Below are 21422 nucleotides of genomic sequence, written 5' to 3' on the forward strand. Positions count from 1 at the left end.
CTCTTACTCTCACAGCCAACAGACTTAACCTAAGGACCTTTTCATCTTAACAATGTCAGATTCTTTAAGTCAAAGATAATATTTTGTCCACAGATTTTATACTTTCTCATGTGCTTTATGTCTTCTTTATTTTATATTTGTGCATGTTATTCAGTAAAAGAGAAATCAGAGGAGTTGGCTGCTGCAGAGTCGAAGCCTAGTGGTATGACTGTACTCGGCCAGTTTATCATGAGGCAGAGTTATGTCAGCGCATTAATCGTGATGATGGTAAGATGGTGGTGGCATGTTTGGAGAGAACAGTAATGGACTAATAAGGTGTGGGTGTGGTTACAAGGTAGTGAAACAGTTCATCTCAATTTCGCTATCATTCTTTTGGGGGGGCACTGGAACCTTGGGGATATAGGCTCAGCAAACCGTTTGAGCACTTTAAAAATTTTATACAATGTCTGAAACTCCTTCCCCTCTATATCCCCTATCATGGTGGGAATTCATTTCTTAGGTTTCCAAATGAGTAGGGAGCCTTGCACTAGGCTGCAGGTTGCCAGAAGAAGGATGAGGAGCTGCACATTTCCTGTTAGGCAGTGCCTGAAAACACAGTGCAGATAGCAACACTGGTCAGCAAGACAGGCACTGGATTGTTCACTAGAAGAGTGACTTCATTTAAGTGTCTCCTCACTCCCACTGGAGCCTTGTAGTCATGGTCAGCCCCTGATGTGAAAAATTTATAGTTTAAATGGAAGAAGGAGCAATTAGTTTCCTTTCATTCTTCCTCTCAGATTGAAGACTGATTTCATACAAATTGCAGACTCTTTTTACTGTTAAATGGGAATCCCCTCAAACGTGGCTACTCCAATACTGCGCTTGTCCAAGTCCACCACCATTCTGATCCTGAATGATGTGCTCTTAGGAATAACATGGACAGAACATTCAAAGCCATACTTACATCTATATATATTGTGGCTGGGACCTTTGTTAGACCCATCTTAACCCCAGCTTGGGTTAACAAAGCAGTGGAGAGGTGGTTGACCAGCTTTTAGAGGGCTTGCACCCAGGTTAATTAAGGAAAGAATTACAGATCTTGGTTGAGAACATCCACAAAATGTCCAACTATCTGCGGGATGTGGCTCTTGATGCTGGACTCTTGGGGGCTAGGGATTCAGACCCAATGGTCTCTGTTGGGCTTATACTCTGGCCTGGGAAGTGAATGCAGAGTCTGTGGACTTTAGAGTCCCTGGCTTTCTCAGGTTATGTATTATTCAGTCCAAAACTGGATAACACTATTACTCAGGCCAATATGGGAAATAGTTCCAGTTTGACGGTTAATGCCCCAAAGTCTAGCGGGTTCTAGGTTCTGGTCCTATTATTCCACAGGTAAGGTAAGGGGTCCAATTTCCTGAAGACATTCCTCAGCTCCTTGTGGGAAACAGACTTGGCTAGCTAAGTGACTACCTTACAAACCCTAAAAAAAACAGTCAACATGATGGGCAATTTTCTTCTCTTCTGGGATCAGTCATTCAGTTCCACTTCAGATGCCTGAGTGAGAGTATATATCATACAGTTCCTGAATTCCCCTTCACCTTTGGCCTTCTGGAGACAAAACAACTAGCTCTGTGGGAATCTTTCCAACCATTGGTCTCCTCAGGGGTGGTTATAACAGTTCAGGAACAGCAGTAAAGATTAGGATTCTATTCAAATTTCTTTGTCTTCAAAAACCTGATGCATCATTTTGGTCCATTTTGAGCCAAAATTCCCAACATGGGTGCACAAATTCATTATGGAATCTTCGATGTCTATTATAACAAGCGTGGTACAGAATGAGTTTATGCTCTCCATGGACATTAATAATGCATACTTGCATGTTTTGATCTTGAAAGTTCACCAATGCTTTCTTATATTTACACTTCAGGCTTAACATTTTCAATTTTCACCTCTATATTTCAGCCTGGCAACAAAGCCGAGGGTGTTCATAAAGATCATGACAGTTATGATGGCTTTTCTGAAGTTCAGGGGGACAACTATGATTCCTTCCTTGGATGGTCTGTTTATTAAGGCAGGGTCCCCGACAGGCCCATGTGAGACAGCCCAAATCTTTGTCCGTTTGGATTGGATTATCAAAAATCAAAATTAATACTTAGCCAGCAGATTGTTTTAATAGAGCTACTATACGATATTGGACAAAAGATGGTGTTTTTGCTGGAAGACTAAATGTTCATTACAGAGACTAATAAAGTCTCTATTAGCTCTCAGACAGATGACTGTGCTGTTTTGAATGAAGGACATAGGAAAGATAGCCTCGACCTTAGAGGCAGTGGAATTTGTATGGTTTTACTCAAGAGAAGCTTGAGCTCATATTGAACTGGAAAAAGTCACACATCAGTTAACCAGTCATTTCATCAGACTGTCTCCAAGGGTGTGTCAGTGGCTTCTCTGGTGGTTGAATGTCAACAACCTCAACAGGGGATTGTCCTTTTGCTATATGTGCCTGGGCAATTATGATGATGGACGTCAGCCTTTGGGGTTGTGGTGCCATCAATCTTCAGTATTGCCTTTAGGGCTATTGGATTCTGGAGGAGTCAAGTGGGAAGCAGATTTTCTCAAGAGGGATGCCCTACATCAAGGAGAATTGTCTTTACATCTGGAAGTATTCCAATGGAAGATGGAGAAATGGAATCAGCCACATGTCGTTGATGGAATCTCCTTTCAGTGTAAAGTGGTATCCAAGTTCCATTTAAGTCATGTTATTGTGATCCTCACTTTAGGCTGAGGTGGGTCTTTGAAAGAGGGAGGATCCCTTCACTTGTTAGTTGTTGTCAGGACTCTGCCTATGTTATTATGACTTTTGAGTTTCGCAAAATGGATGACCTTTCGATCCTTTATGATCCCATAAGAGAGGTTGGGGAGCATCAAAGCAAATTATTGCAAGGGATACAGAGGAGGAGGAGTTTCAGACTTTGCGTAGAAATGTTTAAAGTGTCCAAACTCCTGGCTGAGCCTCTATACCCCAAGGTTTGTGTGCCCAACAATAAATTCAGAGAGAAGGATTTAAAATAAGTATAAAAAAAATCCTGTTATATTGTTAAATATACGGCCTCAATACATTATTCATAATGAATTATCTTGTCTCAGATGTTGACTGTTCATTTTATATTTCATTACCTTAAACCTGTATTATCTCAGCCCTTCATTACACACCTATTTTAACCAGGTTTGGAGCATCACACATAACAGCTGGTTGACGTTTGTCCTGTTAATATGGTCATGCGTAATCTGGATGATTCGGGACCGCCGACGCTATGCCATGCTAAGTGCCCCATTTTTGGCTTGCTACGCCAACATTTTAGTCATCCAGAACTTTTTTGTGGGACTCAATATCTCCCAGGAAGAGCTGTTCCCTGGAGTGCCCACTAATGTTCTCATTGACTTTGACTTGAAGCCATACACAATGCCGTGTGTGCATCTTGGATTGAAGGTGAGGCAAACAAACTACAGTAGCACCCTTCTTGGTACTGCTTTGGAGATTTATTGACACTTTACTAATAGTAGATTATTTTATCTCAGATCTCCTATGCCCTCATATTCTGGATATTGCTACGGCAGAATTTAAAAGAACGGGAACAGGATAAAGATCAGGAATCATTGAAAGAAGTTTTGGTGGAGGAGAGTGGTAAGTACACAATAGGTAGTTTGATTGGAGGGAAAATACGGGCCCACTAGAGTCAATTTCCATATCTTGTAAATAACCATGAGAAGCTTTGTGAAAGTACCATCCATTATCTGTTCTTAACTGATATTTCCTCCTGGAACTCCCACTAATAGATGCAGTTTGGTTAAAATCAGTTACATCTTTTTAGTCCTTTATAACAAAACAAATGATATTGCTACTAGCACTTTCACAAGCTCAAGAAGTAAAAAAAAGTAAATTATTTATAATTCATTCCTTTAATCGAAAGACTCCATGGCAGCCATCATGAATGGGTTAACTCCTTGCTCAGCTGACAGAGACAGGAACACCTCACCAGGTATATAAAACCTAGCTCTTGTTACCCATGTGTCTTTTCCTGTCTATTCAAGTGTAACAAGGCAGATGTTAATGTAAAAAGGTTTATTATTTTATTAAGGGATTTACCTTGTTTGTCCTTGGATGATTCCCAGAAGATCTTGGTGTTGCAATGATGTTGGATTGCTAGTCCAAGATTGGTATGGCTCAGGCCACAGTATACTAGCTCTGATGTAGCAAATGCGGGACATGACGGATATCTCGCTAAGGAGAGTACAGAGGATGCAACTTAGTACTCAATAATAGGAGCCAGGCTGCCACGCTCTTCTGGGTTATCCAGCATATGAAGAGTGGAGTTGCATAGCCAGCTACTTCCAGAAGTAATATAACCCCAAAGGAGCCAAAAAGCACCAGCTCAAAGTAAGCCCCTAGAGGGGGTGCATTTGTTCTATTAGAGCAGTTAGTAATTCTTTTCCTCTCCAGTACCATTTCAGAGCCTTCAGTAGGGAAGCAAACTATGAAAACCCACCATAAGTATGTGTGATCGGGACCTAACAGTGAACAGTGTGTGCAGTAATTTTATATCACACACCAGTGAAGACATAGACCAGCCTCCTGAGCAATTTAAAGGTCGTAAAAATTGGATGATGAAAGCATTTGCAACTAAGGAAAACCTCTATGCTTGCCAATGAAAGAAAAAAGCAAGGTCTCAAATACATTTAGAACCTTATGTTTTTACAGAAATTATGACATAGAGGGGTCATTACATGAGCGTAATGGATTATCTGAAAGTGAAGAAATGGAAATAATAATGTCCAGGCCTTTAAATTTGGAAACAGTAGAAGTCCTACTATAACATATTTATAAGGTGATGGGAATGCAAGAAGTAACATCTACAAAGTACGTACAGGTGCATAGTGCATAAAGTAATTAAGGATCCCATCTGTAAAGATTGGGAACAGGTGGATAGTTACTATGCCTACCCTTTGGTCTCTCCACATCCCCAAGAACATTCACCAAAGTTCTGGCAAAATTGATGGCAGCATTAAGAAAACAAGAGATTTCAGTTTGGCCATACCTAGATCACATCTTGTGAAATGAAGAAGCATCACTCAGAAAAATTCAATGAAAGCAATCACTTTTTTTGCAAGATCATGGTTGGATCATAAATATGACCAAAAGCCAGCTGGTACCCACACAACAGCTTTCGTTTCTGGGAATGGATATAAATATATGAAAGGGTAAAGTGTTAGAATGATGAGTCCAAGAAGTTATTATACAGGAATATAAGGGGAAGTAGCATGAGGTGTCGGAAATCCTCAGACCTCATTCAACAAAAGCAGTAGCTACATCCTTGGCTTGAAAAGCTTATGACTCAATGGTGAGGTGTTTCCTTTACCTGTCAGCTGAATCGTAATTGCTGCCATGGAGTCCGTCGAGGAAAGGACTTCTTCAGTTTGTAAAGGTGCTAGTAGCAATATCATTTGTATTGTTATAAAGGACTAAAATGATGTAACTAATTTAAATCACAATTTACTGCATCTTTAATTGACTTGTACTGCCAGCTCGATGGCAAAGGGTAGACCCCGCAAGGAGTGAATACCTTCAATATTACATTGTTATGATCCCATTAAAGCTCAGTCTTGCCTGTCAGTTAAAATTTGGGATTCTTCCAATTACCATGTCAAAAATAGACCCAAAGTAGCTTATGCAATTGAATCAGGAACATTTAGAATTCTCCTAATTTTTATTGCTTTGAATCAATAACTCTGTGCCCTTCTTACAAAATAAGGATTTTTTAGGCCATATATATATATAAATATATACTTTTATTTTGATGATTTTGTAATATAGTCCTGTATTCAGTGCATTCCTGGTTTAAGGGGCAGAAGGCTAGAGTCTTGCACAACTGAAACTTGATCACTTGTTGTGTAGGTGGCTTTATTTAGATACTTTCAATAGAAAAATTAATGTACTGTTCAGTGAAAATGCGAAGTTTTTAAGTATCTATATTTTTTGTCTAGTTTTCGATAACATTTGTTTTGATACCTGCAGAAACAGATGAACCTCCAAATGCATTCATGGAAATGCTTGGCTCCTTGGTGAGAGGTACACTGGTGAAGTACTGGATTTACTTTTGCGGAGCTATGTTTTTTGTCGTCAGTTTCAGTGGCAAAGTTGTGGTGTACAAGATCCTCTACATTGTGCTGTTCCTATTTTGTGTGTCTTTGTACAAGGTGAGCCAGGTATAGTATAATTGTAAAGCTGAGCCTTTGATTATAACACACACATGTGCATTCACAATGCAGTCACTGTATTCTAAGGCTTGGTCCATTGAAAATCTCTGTTCCCATTACGTTAAGCAGAGAGGCTGATTTTTGGCCTGGACTGAGTGTTTTCCTTCCATAGGGCATTTGGTTCTCTTTAAACTGATAACAACCACCTGCAGTAGAATCCACAATGGCAAAATATGGTCACTGTGTAATCCAGAAGAGGCAGAAGCAGGCTGGGTTGGGGGACAGCCCCTGGACCGGTCCCTTTGTGAGTTATCTTGGGCTGGATGACTGGGCCACCTGCATTTTTTTCCTGTAAAATGTTCGTAATAGGCTGCTGTTTCGAGTCTTGCCCCCCAGGCTAAACTTTTCCAGCCCTCACCTGATAGGAGGCTCTACATGTGGAGACAGACTGTCATTGAAGCCTGAGATTCCAGAGACTGCCAGGAACATGATCACTCCTGAACAGCATTCAATAAAACACTATGCAGCATAGTTAATATTTTACTTCTGCATATTGAATGTCAATCTGACCACTGAATAAGAGCTACTGTGTCTGACATGACCCAGATTACCTCTCATTAGTGAAAAAAATGCCTAATATATCAGCTTGAAAGAAGTAGTGTAAATGAGTAGCAAATGAGTCATGGGACGTCCTTTGTGATATCTTATGCTCATGAGATGCCAGTGAGTAGGGTGCTGTGGTAGGAATATCAGGGTTCCCAGATCTTTTGGAAATGTTTAACTTTATTGTTTTGAAGACTAGAATTAAACTTCATTTTGGAGACAAACCAGATGTTATTAATGGTTTCTTGCTGTGTGGGAGGATTAGGTTTCTTACAGATGCTTGCAATTTGATGCTTTGCAAAGCAGTATATATGTAGTATGAGTGTATCTAGATGTTTGTCTATGTGTGGTATAGGGGCTCAAAGTAGTAAGTTAGTTGGGGGTCAGGCTAAGAGACAGCTCTGTGATGTTGGCAATAACAGTTTTTATTGTGTTACAAAATGGGTTCGGTGGTAGTAGTCATTTCTGCAGAACTGACAATGCCGACAGAAGTGACAATGACAAAAAAAATAATAATTGCTATAAAAACGACATACTATGTAACAGACATCCAGGATTTCGGCCTGCTTTAATGACCTCCACATTGAAACTTTTCCAAACGTGTACAATAAGAAATGACGTCACTTGTCATGGACCCAGTGAAACGGCGCTTTTAAAACGGTAATGTTGGGACCCACCGCCTGTATAATGTAATCCAGAAGGTGGGTCCCAACATTGCCGCTTTAATTGGGTTAACTGCTTAAGTGATGTTTGTCTGAGCATTAGACAAAGTGATAAATTTGGAGGTATTGATAAAAAATGTTATGGGGTAGTTGGGTTTTTTCTTGTAGCTCCGCAAATAAGATGGGCACTACCTGTCCTGCTATGTGACGTAGACGAGTGTTCCCAACCACCCTTTACTCAGAGGCCATAGATTCAATTTTGCTAGATGGGAATAGGGGGTGAACACAATTGGGAGAAAGGGGTGAGGGTTGAACTGACAGGCAAAAACTTCTGTTAAGACTGTCCCAGATGGATAACACTAAGTTCACGGATGGGACAGTTAGAGCTTTTTTTGGTCTCTGTTGTTTTCTTAAGCCAGGAAATGAATCCCAGTGAGCACTTGCCAACTAACTCATTCTCCAGGTCGACACAGCGTTTAATGTTTGGGTCAATATGCCAAACCATGAATTTACTAAGGTGTGTAGCATTATAGCATTTGAGGAACATGGGTATTGCCAATCCACCTGCTACAGAAGACCTGGCCAAGTGGACCATCCACATATGAGGTTTCTTATAGTTACAAAGTTGTTGCATACTGTCTGAAGTCTGTAAATTGCCCCATTCGGCAGAGCCACAGGCAAAGTTTGAAATGGTTAGGGAACTATGAGGAGGAAATTCATTTTTATTGTCTTTATTCTACCTGAGAGAGGTCTCAATTATATTCTGGAATAAAGATGGGAAGTTTGCTTTATAGAGCTGTTTAGGATTTAGTTATGATGATGCCTAAGTATTCACTCGAGTCGAGCTTCCACTAGTTTAATTTATGAAGCTTTATGAAGTGGTCAGGTAGGTGAATGGATCTGACTTGTTATTGTTCACTTTATATCATGAGACCATGCCAAACTCTGGCAATTCCTTAAATAAGTTGGTCAAAGAAGTAATGGGTTTAGTAAGGGAAAGGAGGACATTGTCAGCAAATACAGCTTGTCGTGTGTTGTTGGTAGTTATACCTGAGATGTCAAGATTAGATCTGATTATGTTGGCCACAGGTTCAATAATAAGTATAAACATTAGCATAAAAATTGGGTACCCCTACCATTGGCGAGGCTAGAAGGGCTTGACATCAAGCCATTGCTGAAAAATGAGGTATTACAGAAGAGGGCGCTAATACCTTGCAGAAAGCATTTTCTGATTTTTAACAGTCGGCCAACTGAAATTATATGTGCAAGTATCATTTTAACTTTCAAACATAACCAAGACATGGCTATTCAAAAGGGCTGACTAGGGTGCAAAGCTTTTGGAGTGAAGCTCAAGATTTTTTGGGTGCAAAATCGTGACAGAGAGCGGTATAAACTTAAATTAATTTTAAAATTTGAGAGAATAGTTGTTCTCCAAAGTAAAAAGAAAACATGAAAGAAAAACGTAATACGGTTTTTATCTTGACATATTCACATGGTAAAAGCTGAAGACAAGGAGTCATCCTTGGGCAGACGCTTCAGGAAAGTGAGTAGTAGAGACACTCTATCGTCACGCTTATTAACACTCATTCACAAATCCATTCTGCTATACTATTCTGATTGTCATAAAAAATAAATAAAGATAAAGATTGCTTCATGTAAACTGAACCTTAATTTAGCATAGATGGAAAGTATCATGCCTCAAGCTGGTGGGGCTTAATCCAAAAGTCATGTCTCTGTACCTTATATACTACTGAAAAAAATGATTTAATGGTAAGTGAATTATTCAATTTTTTCTAACTAATTCCAGCTAAGGAAACCATCTGCTTGGACCCTGTTGTTACCTTATTGTAGCAAAAGGACTTCCACCTGGAAGAAAATATCTCAATGACCATCCTGTCAAGGGCTTAATTCATTGCTTTTCCCCTTTCCTTTCCCGGCTTATTATGTATACTGTTCTTGCAACCTGCTAGTAAGTGTACATTACCTCTACCACAGCATTGGTCATTGTTCATCTCAGTCTTACTTGGTATTCTAATGCTCATAAATATTTGTGAAAATGGTAAGGTGTATTATTATATTATATATACTGTTCTTAATTGTATGGCCCATGTATAACTTTGATCTATGTAGTGACACAGGAAATATTTTTATGTATATGCAATACTATCATGGATTAATTTGCAGATTCATTATGAGTGGTGGAGAAAAATACTGAAGTATTTCTGGATCACAGTGGTTTCCTACTCAATGGTGGTTCTAATTGCCGTCTATGTCTATCAGTTCAAGACCATTTCTGGCTTTTTCCTTCAGATTCTGGGCATGTCAGAAGAAGGGTGAGAAACACTTAGGTATTTTACCAAACATAGTACTGTTGACTAGAATAATTTTGAACAGTGTTGCAACTTAAATAGGTAGAGACAATTATGGGGTATCAGTAAGGGTGTAACTAACATAAGTGCAGGGGGCACAGCTGCTATGGGGCCCACAGATAGTGGGACTTGCCTTCCCTGTTTATGTCATTGGGCATTACATGGAGACCTTATGGAAGTATAGTTCACAATTAGCGGACACTGGGAAGTCATGTTACATCCAATTGTCAGGGATGCTTCTTAGACCCCTGGTTGATTTATGATAAAAAGACAGATCCCAACTTTATACAGAATCCTGGACAGCAATAGTAGTATTTATTGTATTATTTGCTTTACCAATTAATTACCAGATATTGTGTTGAAGAACAAAGATTGTAATACAGATGTTGTGACATGTGAAATACAAGATAATTGAGAAACATAATTTACATTAACTCTGCTCCATATGTATGGCATTGAAATGAGATTGTTGTGAGTGTCCCCATTGCTTGCGTAATGGAGGTATACATTTTATCAGTGTAACCAATATTTATGACATTGCAGGATTTGTTTCACACGTTCAGTGATGCCATTGGATCCTAGTAAACCAAATAGCTCTATTGTTTATAAGAGCAGGTGTACTTTGACTGATAGTAGCTTATTAATTATAGTAAGCAAATAGTGACCTTTTCTTCTCTTTCTTAATATATACAGCTTGAGAGACCTGGGTTTGGAGCAGTACAGCACTGTGGAGCTGTTTGCTGGTATACTGCTCCCCTCCTCCTTCCTGCTGGCCTGTATTCTACAGCTCTACTACTTTAATGATGACTTCTTGAAGCTGACAGACCTCAACAATATTCTGATTAATGAAGGAGGCATTTATGACAGGTCTGTATAAGGAAGGTATGGGTCTATGGCATGCTCCCGAGTGGTGACTGCTATAAAATAATTAAAGAATTTTCATATTGTAGCATATGTATATATTTGTATATGTTTCTTTCTGTAAACAGGAAGAAAAAATTGGAGAACCGTGTCCTCCTTCTGTCCAACATGTGAGTAAAAGCATACATAAATATATATATATCTTTCACACTTGAAAACTAAAAATAAAATACTGAATTATAATTTAAGCGCAGTAAACTGGTGATTGTTGATGTAATCACTTTAATGACTATTATGCACAATTGTGTTTGATAAGGAGTAACTTTCCCAATTGTAGATTACAGGGATATTAGAGCTCAACTCAGAGTTCTGTGAACTGTTTATAAGCATTCTTATTGTGGCCTTGCGTTAAAAGTACCTTTACGCGAGGAACCACTGGCGCACTTGAGCAGACCCAAATAGTTGTAGAAATAATTAAACAGGAACATTTAAATAACAAGAAAAGAGATGAAATCGGTGAACGTATATTCAAAAGGAGTGTAGGTGTAGATTTTGTGAACGACTAAAGAGCAGACATAAGTGGAACTAATGAATAAATTGGAGGGCCACAGTAGATGGGGTATCTTTGCCTTGTAAGTGTACATAGACAGGGGCCAAATGAGCCCAATTCTAAATTTAGCTTCGATATAAGGTTAGAGTCACACAGACTGTTCTTTACTTACACCTTTACGTTTTCCTATTGTGAATAAAGTGCATAGTAAAAATCTCAGAATTATTTTGCCTTTACAGGATAAAAGACAACCTTGGCAGTCTGCACAAGACGTAAGGAACAGCTTGACTTTCATCTCTTGAAACGCAACACGTGAACAAAGTGCTTATTTTCCAAGGGTCGCTGTAGTTCTATGCTACACAAGTGTTTCATGGGGTGGGCAGTATATACGCTTCAAATACCTAATGTGGGTTAGATCCTACTTGTATTTTAACGTAGTTAGTTTGTTACATACAATAGTTAGTGGGGTTGAAAAACACACAAGTCTACCAAGATTTCTATAAATTCAAAACGTATTAATCCAGAGGAAGGCAGAGCACAACCCCAGAAGCATCTGTCAATTTAAATTCACAGGGGAAAACAAAATTCTTCCTGACCCCAATCATGGCAGTCAAATTCATTCCTGTATCAATCAACATATTAATTTGTTATTTATACCATTGATACCAAAGAAAGAGCATCCAATCAGTTGTTAACTCCATCAAATGATTCTGCTAATACCTACCTTTCTAGGCAGTGATTTCCACAGTCTAGCTACCCTTACAGTGAAAAACAATTACAGTGAATCCCCTCATTTCTCCTGTACTGTACTGTACTTAATGTAAAAAAGCTTGTCAGACAAATTTTTGTATTGCCCTTGAATATATTTGTAGAGATTAATTAGGACATCTCTGAGGCACATTTTCCACAAAATTAAACAACTCCAATGTGTGAAGGTTTCTATTATAAATAAACTTTTCAGTTGATTTATTAATAAGGTAGCCCATCTCTGAACCATCTCAAGTTCTGTGTACCCCATGTATATTACATTTTGCTTCTCATGCATCTATGCCTACTTTAAACATTCTCAAGATTTTATTAGCTTTTGCTACAGATGCCTGACACTGACTGCTGCTAAGTCAGATAATTGTCTACTAGTAGGCCTAAGACCATTCCTATTTCAGATCACCACAATTGCATCCCATTTATGATTGTCTATATTGAATCTTTTCGTCATTTCTATGCCCAACTCATTATTTTGTCCAAGTCCTCCTGCAGTTCTATAACATCCTGCTATTGTCATTGAGAAGCGGTAGCCTGATACCTTATACTAAGTAATATAATATACTATAATACAGTTATATAGATGAATGAAGTAGCTCATATAATGTTAGAATATTTTCAATAGATTATGGCTTTTCAAATTATGCATGTTACCCCAACGTACCCCAAAGAGCCCGGAATAGTAATCTCCAACTCTACTACACGGACAGCTCTCTTCTCTGCAAGCTGTCAACTTGGCTGGCCTGGGAGTGAAATACTGGTAAGGTTTGGGGATCCGTCCAGAGATGGACTACATGAGGGTGGATAATCTAAATAGCAGGGGTAGTCCAAAAGAAGACTGCTTAATCATGTTATCACTTCAGCAGAAAACTAGCATACTTCCCCCCACTGAAAGTAATAATGTAATAATGTGTTTCATAACTCACATTGATAAGATGTACTTTACACCAAGTGTAAACAGTAATCCTGATATGTGCATGTGTTGTGCAGGCTGGAAGCTGAGAAAAAGAACAGTTCAAGTCAGATTACGCTGGATAGAATTGATAATATTTCTGCAGATGGAGTGATACAGGACAGTCCAGAGTCTGAAGGTAAAACATAAAAAACTCCTGTATACTATATGGGTTTTTTAGACATTTATGAACATTGATGCACAAAAAGATGGTGTTGCCCATAGCAACAAATCAGATGTTTGCTTCCACTTTATATACTGATATAATCTAATGTGTTGATAGGGACAGTATTCGAAGTGGGGGTGTATACGGTGGTATGCCATACGGCCACTTCTCCTACTGCCTTCACTGTAAAGCTATCAAATTCCATTTACTTATATTCACATAAACCAACTAGCAATTTATATAAACGTTTTCTTTTATCTGATTGCACTAACCAAGAGTTACCTTACCTAAATAAATAAAGACACTTGTTTGTTGAAAATTAAAATGAAAGTGGTGTCAACTAAAACAAAGACCAATTAGCCATCAGCCATTATAAAACCTTAATTAGAGCACACTAAGATAATTGGACACTTATAGGCGGTGGAGCCCAACTCTACCCCGTTTTGGTTTGCTATCTTGGGACCGCCCAACCAGGCGGTGTCCCATAACTTCCCGAGGAGTAGCATTACCAACTGAACCTGCCTGTTAATGGAGAGTGCCCAACTAACCCAAATGTGTAATGATGGCTGCTCTTTGGCATGTTTTTTTGTCACAGCTAGGTTCTCCAAAGGAACCGAAGCCAGCCACCCACAGTGACTTCTCAAAGTCAAACAAGAACCCTAAAAATTTGCTCCACGTAACAAGCTACAGCCTCCTCAGACAAATGTCCCTCTTCTGACAGGTACAAGAGCAGAAGAGTAATCTTAATGGTTGGATGGCTAACCACCGACCCCCGTAAACTGTCAGAAACCTCACAATGGCCAGGTTAACTTTAGAATGGACCTTATTGAGGAAAACTGGGTTAATAGTGCTTCTCCAAGTCCTCCTATAAATAATAACTGACCAGACTAAACAGATTCCAGGCCATTGGGACAGAATAATCTCAAATCCCGATTCAATGTGCTTGATGAAGTAAAAAACCTTCAATTACCCAGGTCATTGCAAATGAACCACCAGTATTTCAGTGCACCCAAACTAACCTTGATTAGGGACAGAATTCTCAAGAACTGAACTTAACTTAATCAAAGTGAAGTGAAGTAAAGCATCAGCAATAATCTTCCCAGCTCCAGGGACATGTCATGCATTAAAAATAATATTATGACACAAACAATTGAGAACTAGATATTTAAGCAATCCAATCTAAGCAATACAAAGCAATTGAGCTGTAGGGGTCCTTTTGGGCCGACCCTGAACTGGTGGGTTCCCTTCCTCTCCCCCCAAAACCCTTCTGGGGTGTTCAATGTATCCTCCATCTGGATCAACCACGTCCCCATCCATGTCAACTCTCTAGTTAGATCCTTCTTCCTCTAGACACTGAGAATCCAACCGTCCAGCTACTCTTGGGTTGACACCTTCATCTGAAATGGCAGCCATAGGTCTCCTTTCTTCTGCTCATGGAGGTCTCACAGCGGCCCCCTCAGTAGACCTAGTGAGCTTTTTGATATCTTGTCTCCAATCTATTTCTCCCGATTTCCCTGGAGCATCATAACCCCAATCATCTCCTTGCTCATCTTCATCTTCTGTGAGCGGTTCTCTGAATCATCGTGATCTTCTGGGTGTGGACACTTTGGGCTCATTTGTTTCAGGCTCCTCCCAGAACCGGACACTAGCTCCGATGGGAAGCAAATGTTGTCGATGGTATGTCTTTATAGGGCCTGTTCACCCCTCGGGTTTAATTCGGTAGGCTGGGATGTCTGGCAATTTCGCAACCACAACATGAGGATCCTCTCGCCAATGATTGGCTAATTTGAGTTTGCCTGGGAGGCCCAAGTGTCTAAGTAAAACCCTATCACCTGGCTCCAGAATATGCTCCTTGACCTGTAGATTGTATCAACCCTTGTTTCGTTGTCCAGGTTTTGATACAGCTGCTTCCGCTAGTCTGTAGGCACCCTTTAGTTCTTGTTTCAGCTGCTCCACATATTTCAAATGGGGCTTTTCTTGGGGATCAGCAGCGTCCACTACAAAACAGATATCAATTGGCAATCTAGCCTCCCTTCCAAACATTAAGACATATGGGGAGTACCCCGTGGACTCGTTTTTTCGTGCAATTGTAGTCGTGGACCAAATGGCTGCTGTGCCTTCTCCAATGTGCCTTTTTTTAGTGTCCAAAAGTGCCCATCATGCCGAGAAGTGTCCAATTGAATCTTTCCTTGGGGGTGGAAAGGAGTAGTCCTGGACTTCTTTATCTCACAAACCTCACACAGTTCTTTTATTAGCATGCTCTTGAAATCCCGACCCTGATCCGAGTGAATGCGGGAAGGCAGTCCATAGTGGACAAAAGAACTTTTCCTATAGGATTTTTGCCACGGTCACAGCCCTCTGGTCTTTTGTCTGGTAGGCTTGAGCATAACGGGTGTAATGATCTGTCACCACTAGAATGTTACACTTGTTGCTTTCATCCGGTTCCACTGACAGAAAGTCAATACAGACTAACTCTAAGGGCCCATTGCTGGATATATTCTTTAAGGGGGCAGCCTTCTCTGGGAGGGATTTCCTGAATATGCTTGTCCCACAAGAGTTACAATAACTTTCAATGTCTTTCTCCATTTTCGGACAGTAGAATCTATCTGAAATTAAACTCACAATCTTCTCTATTCCCATGTTTGTCTCAGTAGTCTGCAAACTATAACGTATGTCACTCTTAGAGGAGTAGCATTAAACATGAGCACATAGGAACAAGATGATGTGGAAGCGTATTACAAAATGCACGCTAAATATCTGTAAAATGAAAAACATGTTTGCATATTTGTTTGAGATGCTCTAACAGTTCTTTTCAGATTGTCAAATTGTCCACAATAAGTGAGCATATTAATCATTCTTGTAAGTTGGGACAAAAGCCATTGGCAGAATTATTGTTCTCCTGGGTTGTATATGGTTGATATAATGATAGATTAATTGTTTGTTTTTTAGAGATAACAGGTCAAAAGAGTAAAGTTCCTCCAGCTTGCTATAACCCCCATCTATTCCTCTGCTGCTCCTTAGTTCTTTTTCCTTAGCAGTGGGTACAGAGCTTTTTACCCTTACTTTAATTATTGTACCAGCACCAGAAATTTAGCCCCCAATGTAATTGTTTAGTTATCCCGATAAAACAGTACTTGTGTATACTTGTGTAAAGCAATGTGTACTTTTTTCAAGGTTGGATGTAGCAATTTGGCCTAATACAAAACTAATACATTTTAACTTTAAAAACTTTTACCCTGATGATATTCCAACCCAGTGTGCAAAAATCCTTAGAGTGGAGATTTTTTTAATAGCTTTTTCGATTGTGCCCTAATAATTCCTTCCCTTTGTGGAGGAAATCCACTTTGTGAAGCATGAGACGGGATAATTTAGACGATAATTTAGCAGTTGAGTGTATAGGAACAGTATCAGATGTTTCCTGGTTGCAGCGCTGGAACTATAGGCTGTCAGTGATTTCTTTTTACAATGCCAGCATAATAGAACATGCTTGAAGACTACCATCTCAGCAGGATGCTTATCTGTGTTCGGGCAGTGGACAGTGGACAGAACACAAAGATAAGGCAGTGATAAAGTTATTAATGTGGTTGCTGTGAAAACAAGCAGTTTGTCACTCTAGCTTAAAGGGTTTAACATAAAATTAAATGTATATAACCACTAGCTTGCGTAGCAAAAGTCTTAGTTGGCTAACATTGGAGTATTTCATCAAGTGCCTGTCAAACGGGTATGACTACCAAGCAAGCTACAGTAAGGACTGGAAACTGGGAGCCTCAAGAAGCAGAGCACAACACCAAAATGCATGGGCAACCAGGTAGTGTAGAAGAACAATTCTTACCTCCTACGCTATTCAATTCTATATACTTGTTTTTAGGTAATCCTGATGAGTAGTCTACATGTTCAAGATGATTTCATGTCCCATAAAAGCCTCACATATCTTATGAGAAAGAGGAGTAAATAGGATTGAAATCCTTGGATTTCATTGGCAAATTGATTATATTCAGGGAATAAATATCAACATTTTTTTTCCAGATAATAACCCATGGCTTCTAGTAATTGACAAGTTAATGTCCCTGCTGCTGGCTCTGCTGAATTTTGTACATGATGTCCAAGTGCTATTGTGGAGACTACTGGAACTGCACATCATCAAGATTGTGTCCACCATAATCATCTGGATCGCAGTCCAGGAGGTATTATGGATTATTTTACAGTATAAAAATATCAACAGTCTGCACCATCTTTGTATTAAAAGATAACTGAAAAGTTACTTTTTTTTTGGAAGAATAATATAAGGAGAAAAAGAGCACAGAAAGTTAAGGAGAGTAGTGCACTGGCTGCCGCACATTCCGTGCTCCTGCCGACCTGATCTCTATTCCACTTAGGCACATGTCACCTTTAAAGCTTCAAAATAAATATTCTTAATTTACCATAATCATCAAATCATATAATAAAACTATATTCAGGCATAATTCTGACAAATGGTTTGTTCGCAACTTTTCAGTTTTTTAATGCACATTAGTCAAAAACTGGGTCAGTCTGTACTGTTGTCAGTACACAGGACCTCGTGCTTCAGTGATGTCACTGGCTAATTAATTGATAGGCTGCATTCTTATCAGTATTGGTCCATGCTACAAAGTGGATGACTTTATGTGCAAGGAACAGATGAGTTTAAACCAAGAATAATTTTGGTTACATAGCGTGCTCCTCCTGCATTTGTAAAGCAAGTTTTTCTCATACACAAAAAAAGTACGGTAAAAACTCATTAGGAAATGAGGGCATTTTTCACATTTGTCTCTGTAGATTTGGTGATATTTTTTGTGTGTGGGTAACTTCAAATTTATACATTTTGTTTCTATTTGGGTGAAATCCTCATAAAAATTCAACAGATTTGGTTAATATGGGCACAATACCTGCATGTGATTGCACAAATGAGATTTGTCACAGTGACTCTTGTTTGTTGTATTTTTTAATTTGGTTTGCATGTAAGCTTGCTGTATACAATTGGGATAAATTATGGTAATGTGAGAACAAGGCAGTTTTGTTATCCTACAGTACATTTTGTATGTTGATCTTACAAATTGAAGCAGTTTCATAAATTTAATTGCATTAAGGCTTCATTAGTTCATGTAGGGCAGGTCAACTGGTCCTAGTTTATCTTACTATGTGAATCCTTGGAAGTATCTTTCCAAGGATTTATTAATGATCCTACTTTTATTTTTTTTACACTCTGCCTTTCTGTGTTCTTAGGTCTCCCTTATGAACTGCCTCTTCTACGTGCCCTGGGTGTTTGCTTTGCCGTACTCGCACCTCCGTCCATATGCTTCAAATATTTCTACCGTGTGGTCCTGTGTGATGGTCATCTGCAAAATGATGTATCAGTTGAAGTTTGTGAAACCATTAGAGTATTCCTCCAACTGCACTGAAGTGAGTATTTCTCTACTGATAATTTTCACTAGGAGTAACAAAAATGTTCTGTAGTTGGGTTGGGCTAGGGGTTAGAAATAAGAGACCGGGGCAGGGTAGGGAACAGGGTATTTATTTTGCCAATTAAACTTAAACCCTGTCATATGTCCAGGGACTAATGCGGTCCCTGGAACCTGCACAGCCCTTAATGAAGTCTGGCTCTCAAAGGGGAAAAAAATATCTGTGCCTGAAGATCACTAAAGAAGTTGGTCATTCTAACTAGATGTCCAACCTCCAGCCTATGTCAATTGTCCTGTGTCCCCAGTGTAATACACTGCAAGTAAATCCGCAGTTTGACACAACTGAAGTGTACTGCAACTAAATCTGTCCAGCATGAACAAAAAGGAGAATAAAAGCTTTGTAGGTTTGAGCAATTTGACGTTTTCAAGGTTATAGCAGTGATCAGTGGATATGTCACTTCAAGTTTGAATGGGCTCCATGCAACAAGTAGGACAAAAGAGGCAGCTGCCTTGGACTCAAGAAGACTTGCTCTAAATTTTTTGGTGTGGGGCTAAGGTTCGAATACAGTCAATTGTTCCCATGTCTCATATCTGCCACCTCACATGGTATCAGCAATTAATGCTTTTATTGCAGGGACATTTAATGATCCTTGATATCCTTTGATATTTGACCTTTGTGCCCATTTCAGTAGTTGCTTAATTGCTGGCTATAGGCTGTATTTTAGGTATGTTTTGCCAAGTGCATAGTTCATGTGCTTTTCATTTATGTATGTCCAATTATTCCCTGATTTTACAAATTATATCTTTTACACAAAAATTCTTACAATAAAAATAGTCTAATGTAAAATGTTGACCCCATTCTCATTTGCTAGTTGCTTGCTACATACTAATCAGTCACCCTGAAACATTTCTTATCCTTTTTAAGTACATACTATGTCTCCTGCCAGTCACTTTCTTTGTGTTTCATTAGTTTCTCTGTTCATTGGAACAATGTTTATGTTTTTTGATCAATCTCTCAGGGGTTATTTCACAATGGAAGTCTTCACAGTGCTATTGCAGATGAGTTGCTACAGAAGTCTGTACTGTATATTGCCCCTGTGGATCCAGCTTTTTGGTGTGGGGGTCTGCGAAAGTGTGCAGATAGCGTTTTACCCTGCCTCCAGGTAACTCACTGCTCTATATGTATGTATATTGATAGTGTTCTTTATGTGTGTAATTAATATATACCTGTCATCTCTACACATCTCCACGAAGCAGTGGCGGAACTACCATTGGTGCAGCAGGTGCCATGCACCGGGGTCCATGGAGATAATGGAGCACGCTGCATGGCAGATGCAGAGGGTCGGGGTCCCAGGTTCCTGCCTCCCCACCCCCCTGAACCAGGGCCCACAACTCACTAGTTCAGCCTCTGCCATGAAGTGCGCCTGATGCGCAATCCAAAATACCTAGATTTTGTAAGAATGCTCCTCAATGATTAGCCCACAGCACTTCAAGGTGCACAATCCTGAAAATCTGCCCTTTGCACCTCTTTATCTCATTTCAATTATCTCAGTTGGCTCACCGGTGCACCTACTCCCTCACTCCTCTTAACTCCTGGTCTCTGCCTGTGTGCCTCCATTTTGCTCTATAATTCTATGTTCCCTGCTGGAAATCTAGATATGCCTGTGATGAGTCTAAAGATTGTTTTCCACCATGGAACATCTGCTTTGCTCTTCATAATTAAGGCTGCCATTTTGTGTGTTGCACCAGTATTCAGCCTATCAATTTATTAGGAACAAGTGACATCACTGAGGCAATAGGCACACATAGAGGTGACACATATATACATTAATACATTTTACTGTAATACTATATGCAACGATAAGTACATTGACGTCTGTTTGTCCCTAACAGAACCATCTGATTGTTCTGGCACTGATGGCTATTCAGGTTACAGTGTATCGGCACCAGGTCTATTACCGGGCACACAACAAACTCACTACCCCCATCACCGGGAGCATCTTTGACAACATCACCCGGAAAGCACTTGATGACGGAATGGTCAATTGCTTCAAGTATTATATCAATTATTTTTTCTACAAGTTTGGGCTGGAGGTAAGTTTTGTCTCAGGACAAGTTTACACTTTCTATGTACTTATTATTCAATAGAACGTTTTTGTTTCTTATATACCGTGTTAGAACAAGCTTACATAGAATAAGTTATGAAATGAACTCTCTTCTTTCAGATTTGTTTTGTCATCGCAGTAAATGTTGTTGGGCAGAGGATGGATTTCTACGCAGCTCTGTATGCGGGATGGCTGCTATACTTACTATACTTGCGTCGTAGAAAAACCATTGCTGAGGCCTGGCCGAGGTACTGCTGCTTTATAGCCAGTATTATGACTCTCCAGTACCTGCTCTGCATTGGCATCCCCCCAGCATTCTGCACAGGTAACTCTATTCACTACAATGCTGCCACTCTTTAGTTTTTCACGGCAGTAACAGCTGTATACATGGCCACCAATACACAGCACATTCCAGTAATGATTTAATATTTTTTTCTGGTACAGATTATCCATGGAGAACATTGCAATTGAAACCCAATTCCAACCTTATCAAGTGGCTCTATCTTCCAGACTTTGCCAGAAGCCCTGATCCAGGATTTCTACTTTGTACGTAAATTAACAGTGCACAACGAGGACTCTGATTGTAGTATTTTCCCTCTTTGGAACATGTGCAAAAGAGTAACTGCATAGTTTCTTTACAGCATAGTTTCTCCATCATTGTCCTTTTTAGTGCTTTAACATATTTTCTTTTCTTTCTCTTTGGTTAGTAATGGAACTCCTTACTCTTAGATGCTGTGTAAT

The 21422-nt window shown here is 39.5% G+C and overlaps 1 protein-coding gene across 1 annotated transcript in view; it reads left to right on the top strand.

The window, feature by feature from the left end:
• LOC142095363 (piezo-type mechanosensitive ion channel component 2-like) overlaps nucleotides 1-21422 on the top strand; it is a gene marked incomplete at its 5' end in the record, with an annotated part of 107657 nt that overhangs the window by 16051 nt on the left and 70184 nt on the right. The window contains 15 exons of the mRNA XM_075178314.1: nucleotides 155-267; nucleotides 3206-3469; nucleotides 3559-3664; nucleotides 6053-6234; nucleotides 9684-9832; nucleotides 10562-10735; nucleotides 10858-10899; nucleotides 11519-11551; nucleotides 13032-13132; nucleotides 17186-17343; nucleotides 18401-18577; nucleotides 19596-19739; nucleotides 20470-20670; nucleotides 20802-21006; nucleotides 21126-21227. Coding sequence (XP_075034415.1) covers nucleotides 155-267; nucleotides 3206-3469; nucleotides 3559-3664; nucleotides 6053-6234; nucleotides 9684-9832; nucleotides 10562-10735; nucleotides 10858-10899; nucleotides 11519-11551; nucleotides 13032-13132; nucleotides 17186-17343; nucleotides 18401-18577; nucleotides 19596-19739; nucleotides 20470-20670; nucleotides 20802-21006; nucleotides 21126-21227 — 2151 coding nt within the window. The remainder of the gene's footprint in view (nucleotides 1-154; nucleotides 268-3205; nucleotides 3470-3558; nucleotides 3665-6052; nucleotides 6235-9683; nucleotides 9833-10561; nucleotides 10736-10857; nucleotides 10900-11518; nucleotides 11552-13031; nucleotides 13133-17185; nucleotides 17344-18400; nucleotides 18578-19595; nucleotides 19740-20469; nucleotides 20671-20801; nucleotides 21007-21125; nucleotides 21228-21422) is intronic.

The sequence above is a fragment of the Mixophyes fleayi genome, chromosome 6 (assembly GCF_038048845.1).
Source record: "Mixophyes fleayi isolate aMixFle1 chromosome 6, aMixFle1.hap1, whole genome shotgun sequence".
Lineage (NCBI taxonomy): Eukaryota > Metazoa > Chordata > Amphibia > Anura > Limnodynastidae > Mixophyes > Mixophyes fleayi.